At 36.0% G+C, this 13,994-nt stretch overlaps 1 protein-coding gene across 1 annotated transcript in view; it reads right to left on the bottom strand.

Annotated features, from left to right (window-relative positions):
* Positions 1-11,067, bottom strand: part of LOC121429063 — a 51,209-nt gene extending 40,142 nt beyond the window's left edge. Inside the window, exons 1-2 of the mRNA XM_041625968.1 lie at positions 11,062-11,067; positions 10,643-10,723 (exon numbers count right to left, since the gene is read on the bottom strand). Of these exons, the coding sequence (XP_041481902.1) occupies positions 10,643-10,723; positions 11,062-11,067 (87 nt within the window). The remainder of the gene's footprint in view (positions 1-10,642; positions 10,724-11,061) is intronic.
* Positions 11,068-13,994: the final 2,927 nt, after the last annotated feature.

Below are 13,994 nucleotides of genomic sequence, written 5' to 3'. Positions count from 1 at the left end.
AAAAATGAATCATTCCAACCACTGGCAAATTTTTGTTTCAGCTCTTTACCATAAAAGGAGAATGAAATCATCAGAATAAGAGAGCTTTCTATGAAAACAGAAAAATAAAAGAATAAGAAAAAGTTTGTTCTTTTTTATTTAATTTATTTCCATTAAACACAAATAACAATACATTGAGTGTGAAACTGAGTTAAAACAATACATTGATTGTGAAACTGAGTTAACTGACAAATGAAAATGGCAGGATGGCCCTACTCAGCAGCATCAATCATGGTGCTGCTGGTCTTCCGAGGGGTCCTCAAGAAATGAAAAGTTTGAGAACAGTTGGACACATCATGAGAAAGTCAAGAAAATAGAGAGCAAAAGGCATTTTATGTCTGGACGATGACAGAACTTCGCAGTATTCATCGTTCATCTTCAGGTGAAAAGATGCATGAAGGAAATTTCACTGGGGAAATCTAGAGATACAAATGACATCATTCCATTTCCTTTCCTCTGAGCCATTGAAAATTCCCCAGACCAATGACCTTTATCATCCTTTCAAACAAATGTGTAATGTCTAAACAGAGTACAGTGACGAATGTTTTCTTTTTCTTAAAGTGATTGGTTAACAATGGTTTGACTTTTAAAAAATCTGAGCTAGAAGGTCACACTTGTCACCTGTGTCTGTGATATGTTCCAAAAATGAAACCCTGAAAAAATTGCGTTCGAAAATGATTATTTAGTGCTTCAAAAATTGAAATATGAAGTGACCGGAAACACCATCTTAATTTCATCCCATACACTAATATGTGTACTATTTAGGTGTCTATAAGATGCCTATTTACTAAATCGGGGTTTGCCTTGTAGTTTTAGCTTTTCATTCTCAATAATGGTTGTTTTCAGGGTTTATTAGTTCTAATACATGCACTTGTACCGTACATGTTTCATCTTGGTTTGAGAATTTTTTAAATCGGCTGCTCACAAAGTTAAACAATATCTTTAATCCTTAGTTTTCTTTGCCCCAGATTACAGAGCATCAAACTGATGACGTCGCAAAAACTGTTAGCATTTTTTTGTTCACCATAGCTCGGCAGGGCATGACAAACACTCACACCCCAAATTTGGTGGGAATCGGTCCATGGGGCCCCAAGATATGACCTCATGAATACATAATTAGCCTCATTACAGTCAATGTAATACAATGACTTTAATGAGGCTAATTATGTATTCATGAGGTCATAGGTCCGTCCCCCATGGACCGATTCTCACCAAATTTGGGGCGTGGGGGTACATGTATTTCATGCTCTACCACAAAATGGTATAAAAATGTTTAAACTTTCGCAAAAGTAGATAACGTGATGTCCCACTTCGGTACTGTATATCCTATAACCTCAGACTTACTTTATCTTTTTTATTTTTTACCCTTACAATCTTTTTTCTTTCCTGAAGAACTATGAAATCCAATAATACTTCTTAAATTCAGCAAACTGTGGTGAATTTTGAAGGGTCAGCCCAAAGACAATTGTCATTAATACTTGTCCATTTTTTTAATAAACACAAATAGGAAATGACTAAGGATGGTCGAAAATTATTTTGAGGTCAAGGCCTCCCCCAGTATTCCAGTTTATGCTTAATGTTAATGGTTGCCCAGTTAGGTTAGAGGGTGGGGTATATAGGCCACACCTATAATTTGTTCTATGGTTTGGCACAAACTCACTAAATTAGAATCTCTTGCTTGTCCAAATGGAAGAAAAGTAGCCTGTAGGCACATAATCAACACGTGGGTCGCAAGTTTCAACATACTGTATGGATCGGAGAAGCTCTAGTACACAAAACCAATTCGGATTAGTTAGGAGGCGCCTGCAAATTCAGACCACTTTCAAGAAACACATTTGCCCCCATTAACTAATGCGGACGGGGGAGGTGATAAGACAGTATCCACTCAAGCAGACGAGTGACCTTTATAAAGCACTATAGATCTGTAGAATCGTCTCCAATCAATACTCATAAAGCTGAAAGGCAGCAAAATGTGAAACTATGATGATGGAGATGGTCTCACCAAACTCTCTCTCTCATCGTTGATTCAGTTCATGCCCGAAAGCTCTTCGGGAGGAAGAAGGATGGTGATATTTGGGATGAGGGGTGCCAATAGGGTGCATAAGTAAATACCATTGCCTTTATTAATATCCTGATGAGAAGGGCACCAGCACAAGGCAGTGGGAACAGGGTCATAAATCAAGGTCATCTTCACAAGGGCGAATAGTAATCACTGTTGCCTACATTAGAATACTAAATTAGGATTTACACACGCCTGAGCAGTACCCGAGGTATTAAATGGGAAGAAATTATCATCACACCTTTGCCATTATAATATATATCATTATTCTTCACGTTCAAAATCAGGGTTATATAAGCCCTATATTATTAAAAAAAACTTTAAAAATGTCAAAGTATAAAAAGTTAATTAAAAGAACCAACTTTCTAACTAATTATATTGACAGCTATCTGAATATTTTCAACACGGTTATGCCAGAACAAAATCTTCCATAACTTCACAGTCAGTATTGTTGCAGAGATTACCATGACTACCAGTCAGTCACCAAATATGGTTTGTGAAACATCCCCCTTTACTGCAGAGTGCAGATATTACCATAACTGTGCATTATCAATGGTGTAATACATCATCATTTTTATCCCTTAATACTGGTAGGATTTCAGCAGTTATATGGCATGTTTTAAACTACCTCAAGGGCAGGGACAAGTCATTAAGTCAAAACCATATTACTCACACACTTACATCACTAGTCGTTAATCTCATTGAATGTGATCGAGGTTGCCTGATATGCTTTTCACACTGCACCTTTTTTCCTTAAAGGTCAAGTCCACCTCAGAAAAATGTTGATTTAAATCAATAGAGAAAAATCAGACAAGCACAATGCTGAAAATTTCAGCAAAATCGGATGTAAAATAAGAAAGTTATGACATTTCAAAGTTTCGCTTATTTTCAACAAAATAGTTATATGAACGAGCCAGTTACATCCAAATGAGAGAGTCGATGACGTCACTCAATCACTATTTCTTTTGTTTTTATTGTTTGAATTATACAATATTTCAATTTTTACGAATTTGATGATTAGGACCTCATTGCCTGAAGCACAAAATGTTAAAATAATGGAATTCCAGGTGTTCAGGGACGAATGAAACTTCATTTATAATGACAATGACGAGAAAATAAAAATATTTCATATTTCATATAATAAAATACAAAAGAAATGGTGAGTGAGTGATGTCATCAACTCTCTCATTTGGATGTCACTGGCTCGTTCATACAACTATTTTGTTGAAAATAAGCGAAACTTTAAAATGCCATAACTTTCTTATTTTACATCTGATTTTGATGACATTTTCAGTGTTATGCTTGTTGAATTTTTCTCTTTTATTCAAATCAAGTTTTTGTTGGGGTGGACTTGTCCTTTAACCTTCTTTCCTGGGGTTAAGCTTAGCCCACTTCGTTTTCACACGGTTTAGAAAAATGGACTTGCACGTACAGTACTATCTGGCCCTGCGAAAAGCAGGGTTAGCCAGCTTATTGAGATGAAGAGATGCAGTGTGAAACCTAACAGGGCTAAGCATCAGCCAATCACAGAAGTCAAAATTGCACGTTAATCACGCTCTGCATGGTAAAATCATCAATATTCATGAGCTGTGTGATAGTCCGGGGTTAAGGCATTAACCCCGGCTACGAAATAGTATGGGTAGTATGGGGTTAAGAAAGACGGTGTGAATGAAAAAAAAGATAGTATGGGGTTAAGGATAGTCCGGGATTATATTAAGGATAGTATGGGGTTAAGGAGATGCAGTGTGAAAAGCATATTAGTGTGACAACTTTACAGCAGTCTCCCTTAATATCATACTTAACAGTCGGAGACCAAATACAGAGAGTGGTTTAAAGGTCAAGTCCACCCCCGAAAAATATTGTCACTGAATCCATGAAGCGGCACAATGTCCCAAAATCACATGAAAAGCCAATTTTATTTTTTTTTCAGTTTTAGTAATCTCTCGCTGTGGTCTATCATTTCACCGAAATACAGAACCTGATTTTCTCTGTTATTAATGAGATAATTAAAGTGAAAAAAAATGACACAAGCCTCAATAATCCACGTATTGGCAGGCAGATGCACGCCGTTTCTATGCACGCTGAAGTAATATTTTCCACAAAACAACACTTGTCATGTTTGTGTTTGAATCACTTCTATGTCAAGATTTGATGTTCATTCGATAAATCTTTAACATGGAAGGCAGCAGTAGATACCTGGCTCTTGGTTTGTGCTTTCTTTATTCTGTTAAACTTCACAATTGAACAAATCTTGAATCTTGAAACAATCATATATAGCAACGGGCAGTTTAAAATGTAATATTCTTTATTCGCATTTATCTAAAAAAGAGATGTATTTTCAAAAGAACATACAGAAGCATGTTATCTTGTTGATATTTTGTGCATTCCCACTGTAAGGCATTGTGCTCGAGGAGAAAGCCACAAATCCCTGATAATTAAAGTACATGACAAATGAGGAACATCACCTCTACTACTTGTCAAAATCCACTAACCACATGGCCAATTTGAGATTTATGTACATTCTAAAAACAATACACTCAAAATGAAAAAGACAAGTGCCAGAAAGGCACTTAAAATATCGTCGGCGGTCATCCGAACCGTCGTATCCACGGTTGAAAACCCATTTCAGAGAACATCGACTTCAAAGTTTACTATAATGTTCACTCTAAAATCTCCAGCCTTACAACATATTTATTGCTAAAAAAAATACATGGTATAGAAGGACCAAGACAATTGCTTGAAAATTGTATCCTTATTTTTACACAAAACCAAGGATTATAGAAAATATCGCAAAAGAGCTCTGTGCTTGTAATTTCAGTTTGAGCATTTTAGATTTTCCCTGTACAAAATCCCCTCATATCTCAGAAAATAAAAAAATTGCCGCCTAGAAATTCATTTCTGAATAGAATAGGACTTGTACATTCATTTTCTGCAAAAATCTGAAAATCGACCAAAATTTACTGATACTACAGTTCCGATGAACGCCGAAGATATATAAGAACTTCCATTTAAAAATTAATTAGATTTTTGTCAAATTTGAAATCAACATGACATGAAGATTTTTGTCATTACAACAAGAAACTTTTTTATGTTATTACTTAAATAGTGCTTATCTGATTAGATATAGATCAAATTTGAGTAAATTGTTTTTGGTATATAAACTTAGTAATCTCATGTTGATTTCTTCTAAATTTTCATTGTTCTGTTTTAATTTCTCATTTCCTCCTCTTAAACACATCATTTTTATATCACAAAGTTTTAATTTTGTCCGATTTCTTAAAAAAAAATCACCATTCAAATTTTCTCAATTTCTTCTGGAAACACATCATTTTGTCACCAAGGTATCTTGATATGTATTGAACATGGCATATAGATTTGTATTTGTTTTTAAAGTAGAAAGGAATTGAAGGTTCTTCTTTAAATTCAACCCCTGAAAAGCTGGCATTTTTTTCAACTGCGTATTGCAAACCATAATCTAGGCTTAGCGAGCTGCAATACCCCCCCCCAAAAAAAAATAAATAAAATTCTCCTTCCTTCGACCTCCTAATAACCAAACCAATAAAATGCTAAGAACATGACTTGGCATTCAAATGAAGTGGGCAAATGAATTATAGAGCACTTTCAGTGCTTAAAGCTCTGAGGCCCACTACAGTATAACATTATCAAGCTGCAATATGGCTAGAATTTATTGAAAATGATTTCTTTTTTAATTAGTAAGGACATATATATGGAAATGTCTAAGAGTAAACGAAGGCTTTGGGACAATGGTTTATCGAAATCAATTCTCACTATGTTAAATATTGCCACTTATGCTATAAAGCAGCTGGCAAAGCTTCCTAATCAATTATAAATGTAATTGCCTAATGGTTATCTATATTTCTGTTTCCCCCTATTAGAATCCCTCCCTCTCCATTTCTCTCTATTTCTTTCTCTCACACAATTATAGCACTCATTTTCTCTCTTCCTCTCTCTGGCCCGTATTCTGAAGTCAGGTTTAAAGTTGTGGTTTAAGTATGGGAAGCCAAAAGTATCAAATTTTTTTATAAAGGCGTACATTTCTTGTTTACTGTGCTCTATTCATCGATGGTGAAGACAATAATCTATATATACTTCCTAGACAATTATGAAGGATTTGAGAGCCAAATGAGCTGAAATATGATATCTCTACTGTTAGTGATTTATGTAACAATTGGCTATCCATATTTAATTTTAAACCACAACTTTAAACCTGAGTTTAAGTTAAACCCGACTTCAGAATACGGGCCTCTGTATCTTAATAATATATCCCTCTCACCAAACTTATTTATCTTACGTTCTCTATCTCTCAAACAATCATCATAAATTTAAACTAATTCCATTCCAATCACATGGGTTATCTTGGAATTGAATGATGAGCAATAGATGTTATCAAATAGAATTTCAAAAACCACAAAGTATAGTCTACACCTTTGGGTTGGATAGTTTTGTTTGTGTTGATTTCATGGCAGTGCCACTCATCGGGACCAGGAAATTGAAATAATGCAATTTGAAATCACAACTGTGTCACATCACACCAACTTCAACGTAAATGGAAATATACTCTTGAAGTTGGTCTCCCACATTCCTGGCGAGTATCTGATCCATTTTTGACATTTACTAGTTCAAAAATATCACTGCCAAACAAATCTGTTTATTATGGAAAGGTGACAAGAATAACTCCTGGACAAAAGATACAAGAGTTAAAGGGGAAGTTCACTCTGAAGAAAACTTTGTTTCAAAAATAGCAGAAAAAATAGTAAAAAATATTAGTGAAGGTTTGAGGAAAATCCGTTAAAGAGTAAGAAAGTTATTAGAGATCAAAGTTTTGCATTTGTGACGTCATAAACGAGCAGAGCAGCTGCCCCATGTGTTATGTAATATAAAATGCATGAATTTCAATTTTTTTTATGGTTCCTGATGACTTAATTTTGTTTTCTATTCATGATCGGGTGTGAAATGATTTGTCTATTGATATACAAAAGGTACAGCGAAAACCATTATCAATTTTCTGAGAAAATGACATTTCATTGATTTTTTACCATTCGCTATGTAGGAATGCTGCTCGCATATGACGTCACAAATCAAATAATTGAAATTCTAATAACTTTTTAATCATTTGATGAATTTTCCTCAAACCATCGGCAATATTTTTTATTATTTTTTCTGCTATTTTTACAATAAAATTTTTGTCAGGGTGAACTTCCCCTTCAAAGAGTGATTAATAGTAATGATAATAGAAATTCATATAGTGTCATCTAACTAGAAATAATTTATTCCGATGCGCACCGTTATTATTACTTCGGTTTTAGCGTCAGTTGCCTCCTAGCGCTAAGTGCATTTAGGGAATTAATCCTGCTGGGTACCCATTCACCTTACCTGGGTTGAGTGCAGCACAATGTGGTAAAATTTCTTGCTGAGGGAAACCATGCCATGGCTTGGATTCAAACCAGAGTTCTTAGGAAAGACAAGGGTTGCTGCACCGCTAGATCAAGACACCATGCAAGTTATGCATATAGGGGTCAATGAAGACTAATGCCTTTTTACACAGGATTTTCTTAACCCCAGACTATCGCTAACCCCGTACTATCCTTAACCCCGTACTATTTTTTTTCCTTTTCACACATGCCAAATTGTTATTGCTAACCCCGGATAAGGAATGCTTGCTTTTTACACACGAAACTCGCTAACCCCGGACTAGTGGTTTTTGTCAATCATTCGTAGTACAAGTGCTTCACTCGTACACTTTTTACACAAGCTACAATTTCCTTAACCCCGTACTATAGGTAGAGCCAAATTGCCATTTAGCCCCACCTATAGTACGGGGTTAAGCTTAGCCCACTTTCGTTTTACACATGCGATCTTAACCCTGTACTATTGCTCTTAGCACCGCAATTGGTGGGATAACCCTGCTTTTTTGCAGGGCCAAATAATCCCGTACTATAGGTGGGGTTAGCCCACTTTGCAAAAACGCTGTGTAAAACGAAAGTGGGCTAAGCTTAACCCCGTACTATAGGTGGGGCTAAATTGCCATTTAGCCCCACCAATAGTAGGAAATTTTTCTTTTTTTTAGCCTGTCTAGAAAGGGTATCTAAGTTAAATTCCATTGGTTTGCTCTGTGCATTAATCAGCACTTACACATTTCTATCAAAGTCATGCACCTAGCATGAAGAGAATATTTTATACTAATTATTTAACATACGGAGCGTGTTTGTATTGGCTTTTGAATATTTCTTAAATTGTTAATTTTATTTTATTTCTCACTGTAAAAAAAGCTGTTTAAATTTTAAGCACATTGTTTATGCCAGTCCTTTTAACAGCAATACTTTAAATTCTTTTTTTCTAATTGCTTAAATTTTAGACAACTTGTTTAAATATTTAAACAATTATAGAATAGGCGGCTTAAACAACATGGTTAAAATATTAAAAAGCATTTTAAACATTAATATATTACAGTAACTTTGACAGAATGGTAATTTCCCTGAAATCCTTGATTCTGATAGGTTACTTAGCATTGCTGTAACCATGGTAATTACGACTGGATGGCAAAGTTACTATAAAAGCAACTTTTATACAACAGGCAGGGGAATTTCAAACTTATCTTCGTGCACATGAGTGCACGAAGACAGCCAGAAATCTAGATCGAATGAGCATGACTCATTTCTCATGCTAATTAATTGGAGTCTTTTTGGCTCATATTCAGTTTTGGATTTCTGTCAAATAATACCATCATGTCATTATAAATGTAGAGGTATACTGATTGATAGCATCAGCAGTCCATGGACTACAGTTATTTGGCTATCAAAAAAAGAAGTGTTTATAACTGCAAAATCGTAAAAGAGCCTTAAAAACGGACATATTGAAGCTTTTCGTCATGCACTCATTAGAGTAAAATCGCATTAATGACCAGAACGCTTGAGCAAAAGAATACATAATAGAACCAAAAGTTACTTGGTTTACTTTGCCAAATGCCTGGCGGCTCATCCAGGTTCATTTTTGTGTTACTGCAAAAGTTACTTTTGTCTTTGCAATGAAAGTGTTTGATTTGTTTTATATCGTATGTATGTAGTCATGACTTTTACAAAGCACGCAACTAGGAATTTAAGTGTGACTCTAAATCATACTTAAATCTTGGTGAAAATCCCCCCCCCCTCTTCCCGGTTGGGTGGTTGATAGGAAATTGTGTTTGTGTCAAAATGAAATGCACCTCCTACGCGTGCACCTCCAGTGGGCTGTTCTAAAATTTCATGCAACAGACCACAGATGTATCAAAATATTTCGGTTCTAATGTCCTAAAAAAAACAACCTCACCATACTCCTCCAAGAGTGGAGAACAACAACAAAGCATGTACTTGAAAAGTTCTTTATAGAGACAGCACTTTGAAGAATGTTATCATTATCACCATCAAAGGGTACTTTATCCACTTTCTAAGGGTACTTTGGGGGATGGATATATTGGAATAACATAATGTGTACATATAAGGGTGATAAAAGTCATATAGGGTGATAAGTCATATTTACTCTCAATATGTTTGCAAGTATGAGCTAGGTTTTATAATACCATTACCAATAGACAAACAGGATAATTTTCTTTGATTGGGATAAACATGAGTATCCTATTGAGAAAAGATACATGATAAGTATGTATCAAAGGACTAATCCAGTTAATAACTAATGTGTCAAATAGCCCCCCCCCCCCATTTTTTTAACTACGAAATAAGAAGAGAAAACAAGCAAAAACAATCAGTAAAATTTAACCTTTTGCTTTGACGAAGGGCGATTCAAGCTTCCGAGTGTCTACTACCTAATTATCGATCGCTACATCACTAGGTCAAGTCGGGTCACTTTGGTCGTCGCTGAAGAATGCAGCAGTTAGCAGCCGAAAATTTTGAGATAATACTTCAGATTTTTCTTTGTGTTGTGAGCAAAATGTTAAATTTTACTTATTTTCAATCAACACAGATGATATTTCATGAGCAAAAACAATTTACTTCCCATATACCATTCCATTCCCTTAACTCCCCATAATTCAGTATTTCTCATCTTAGGAATATTACAATGTTATTATAAATTCATGTTAAGAGTCGGAACTTAAGTTAGGCTGCGTACCCCCCCCCCTTCCTTTCCAATCCTCATGGTTCTATTCTTAACCAAATCTGCTCATTCAATATACTATGCATTACTTGTTTTATATTTGTTTCAGTACATAAACTTTCTGTATTGATTCTATGTCCCCCTACATCATGTTTACTTAGGACACATAACCTGGGCTTAATATTGTTTTGATTGTTTTTATCTATGAAAGGTGATTAATCCCCCCACCCTTCCCCCCAAAAAAAAATAATAAATAAATAAATGAAATAAAATAAATAAAAAATATATATATTGATATAAATCATATAATGATATCCATTAATATACCATACATTACTGTAAAGAAAGAATATCTAAAAAAAGAGGTGAAAAGAGATTTTCAAATCCTCTTTTAGAATTGAATTGATTGGAAAAAACTTAATGATTCTTACTTACCAAAATAAATTTGATAAAATCCTGATTAATAGATTTCCAATAAAAGTCAAATGGCAAGGACACTAACTGGTGATCCACATTCTAAGCCCAAAGGAATGAAAATACACACTTGATGACATCAATCCACCATGCAGTGTTGGGCCCCTCAAAAAGAGCTCGCACTGTAAATAAAAAAAATCCATCTTTCGGCATCATCGCTGCATTGCTAAGTCATGTGCGTCCAACACCCCCTGATAAACATGAGACGTGTGTGAGAGAGAGAAAGAGCAGTCACCCCCTCACGTTCACTCGCTTGGTCGCTCTTACTTCTTTCTCTCGCCGAGCCGACTTGCTTGCGCTTCCTCCCCTCACACTGAGTGGAGATCACCGTAAGAAGACTTTGAAATGGGGAACCACTCTGTCTCGGGCCAGGGACGTACAGTCATCGTCGTTGCCATGGCAGCAGCAGAGTTCCTGTCACGTGGTCACTGCCAGGGAAGGGTTAGTCATATATACCTAAGCTCTGGGGGGAAGCACAAACTTCTCAAGATGATATGAAAAGACATATCGAGAGTCAGGTAGAGAGGGCCAGGTGGGGGGAGGGGGGGGCTAGTCTGATATTATAGTGCATGTCGCAGAGTCTGAAGTAGAAAGGCTAGCTTCGCTTTAAAGGACAAGTCCACCCCAACAAAACATTGATTTAGATAAAAAGAGAAAAATCCATCTACATGTAGCATAACACTGAAAATTTCATCGAAATCAGATGAAAAATAGGTAAGTTACGACATTTTAAGGTTTCGCTTAATTTCACAAAACAGTTATATGCACATCCTGGTCGGTATGCAAATGAGGAGACTGATGACGTCATCCAATCACTATTTCTTTTAATATTTTAAATTGTGAAATATTCTCATTTTCTCCTCATGGTCAAGTAAAACAAAGATTAATTCATCCCTGAACATGTGGAATTAGCATGTTTCAGTCAAGTTGGCCCTTAATATTGTCAAATCAGTAAAAATTGAAATATTGTATAATTCACACAATAAATAACAAAAGAAATAGTGAGTGAGGGACATCATCGACTGTCTCATCATTTGCTCGTGGCTGATTTGTGCAAATAACTGTCTTGTGAAAATTAAGCGCAACTTTAAAATGTCATAACTTTATTATTTTACATCCAATTTCGGTGAAATTTTCAGCATTATGCTAGTTTGATTTTTTTCTCTATTTATTCAAATCAATTTTTTTTTTCAGGGGTGAACTTGACCTTTAACATGTATTTCTGGTATGAAAGACTGTGCAGTACCAGCTCTACTAAGCCTATCATATCAAAGATATTTCCTACATTCAAACCACAAATATTTGGTAATCACTATCCATCTGGGGGAAAAACCACACTTTTCACCAACGAAATATCCCTGAATCCTATTCTCTAATACCCTTTTTACACACGCTAAGCTTAACCCCATACTTTAGGTGGGACTAAATTGCCATTTAGTCCCACCTATAGTACGGGGTTAAGCTTAGCCCACTTTCTTTTTACACAGCATTTTTGCAAAGTGGGCTAACCCCACCTTTAGTACGGGATTATTTGGCCCTGCAAAAAAGCAGGGTTATCCCAGCAATTGCGGTGCTAAGAGCGATAGTACGGGGTTAAGATCACTAGTGTAAAATGAAAGTGGGCTAAGCACGCCCATTCATGCCCCGCAACAGAGCCGGCCCTGTTGTCCAATCAGAGGTAAGCATAATGAATATTCATGAACAGCGAACACGGCGATGAGAAAAAGCGAATGATCGACAAATGTATTTAAAGCCACTACCACTAGTCCGGGTTTAGCGAGTTCGTGTGTGGAAAGCAAGCATTCCTTATCCGGGGTTAGCAATAACAATTTGGCATGTGTGAAAAAAAAAAGTACAGGGTTAAAGATAGATAGTAAGGGGTTAGCGATAGTCCGGGGCTAAGAAATTCCTGTGTAAAAAGGGTATAAGGCTGTGTTTATGCGACCTCAAGCCAGAATCATGATTTGAATCTTGATTCAAAACACAAACATGAATCACAATATCACAGTCGAACCGAAAGTAGCCCGACACAGTGAGGTCATAGAATCATGATTGAAATCACGATTGCATTTATACGACCTTTTTCTGTGTTTCATGTTTGTGATTTGAAAGACGTTTTCTTTCACTTTTGACTAAATGCAATCGTGATTCTGCAGAATTATGATTTGAATCATGATTCAGATCATGATTTTAGGGTAAAAAAGTGGCGTATAAACGCACCCTAAGGCTGCATTTATGCGATCTCAAGTCAGAATCATGATTCAAAACACAAACATAAATCGCAATACCACAGAATCAGCGTTTAAACAACCTTCATTCTAACGCCGTTTCTCCTTGGAGTCGGGTCTATCCAGTGCACATCACAGTGCGCAGTTTGACCCAGGAAGTACATTGTATAGGTCAACTTTTTGTGCTTGTTTTTGCTCTCGAAAAATCAATCTTTTACTTCCAGAATTTAGTCTATTATACCTCATTTTGTTTACTTTTATTCATCTTGTTGGCTTTATTAAAAATGGTGTTCAGAAGTGACAAATCTGAATCTGAATATGAATTTACTAGAATTTCGCTGATGTGGTTTATGGTGCACCATGTGGACTTTTAAAAATCACTCTTGAATGATTGATATTCCACTCCATCAGGAGTGGTCCCTCAATTCACTCTGAGAGGAGTGTATGATTAGGGATCAGATTCGCTCCTTTGCATTTTGAGAGTAATACCCTTTTCATAAACCTATCCTCCAATTAGCCGCCTAAGAGTAATGCGGATAATTCAATAAAAATTGCGTTCATAAACTCCGAAAATAAGCCGCATTATTTTTACGAGCGCCCGTCCTGAAAAAGGCGGATAATCGCCATGACAACTGGACATGCCCCCTCCGATGCAGTTGTGTTGGAAAAGGGTGACCTTGCGACCGCACCATGGCAATTATCCGCATTATTTGGAAATGCGTTCATAAACTCAAAATCTTATCCCGATGCCGCTATTATGCGGATAATAGCAGCATCAGAGTAATGCGGATAACTCTTGTCCTCCTCCAATTTTACGACCAAATTATGCTGCTATTAGCCGCCTAATTCATAGTAATTGGGTTTATGAAAGGGGTATAAGTAATATTCCAATTTCTTAGGGCGTAAAATACATCATGCAGTGAAAGAAAAGTACTTTGAATGCAGATAGATTTTTAATTTATATGGTATTAAAAATAATTCTACTTCAGATAAGTTTTCTTCTTTTTTACAAAACTCAGTGGTGACTTGGGCATTGAACAGTATTTGCAGATATCTATAATATATATTCGTGATCATCAAGTGCA

The sequence above is a fragment of the Lytechinus variegatus genome, chromosome 15, assembly GCF_018143015.1.
Source record: "Lytechinus variegatus isolate NC3 chromosome 15, Lvar_3.0, whole genome shotgun sequence".
Classification (NCBI taxonomy): domain Eukaryota; kingdom Metazoa; phylum Echinodermata; class Echinoidea; order Temnopleuroida; family Toxopneustidae; genus Lytechinus; species Lytechinus variegatus.
This window is presented reverse-complemented; position numbering and strand designations above follow the sequence as displayed.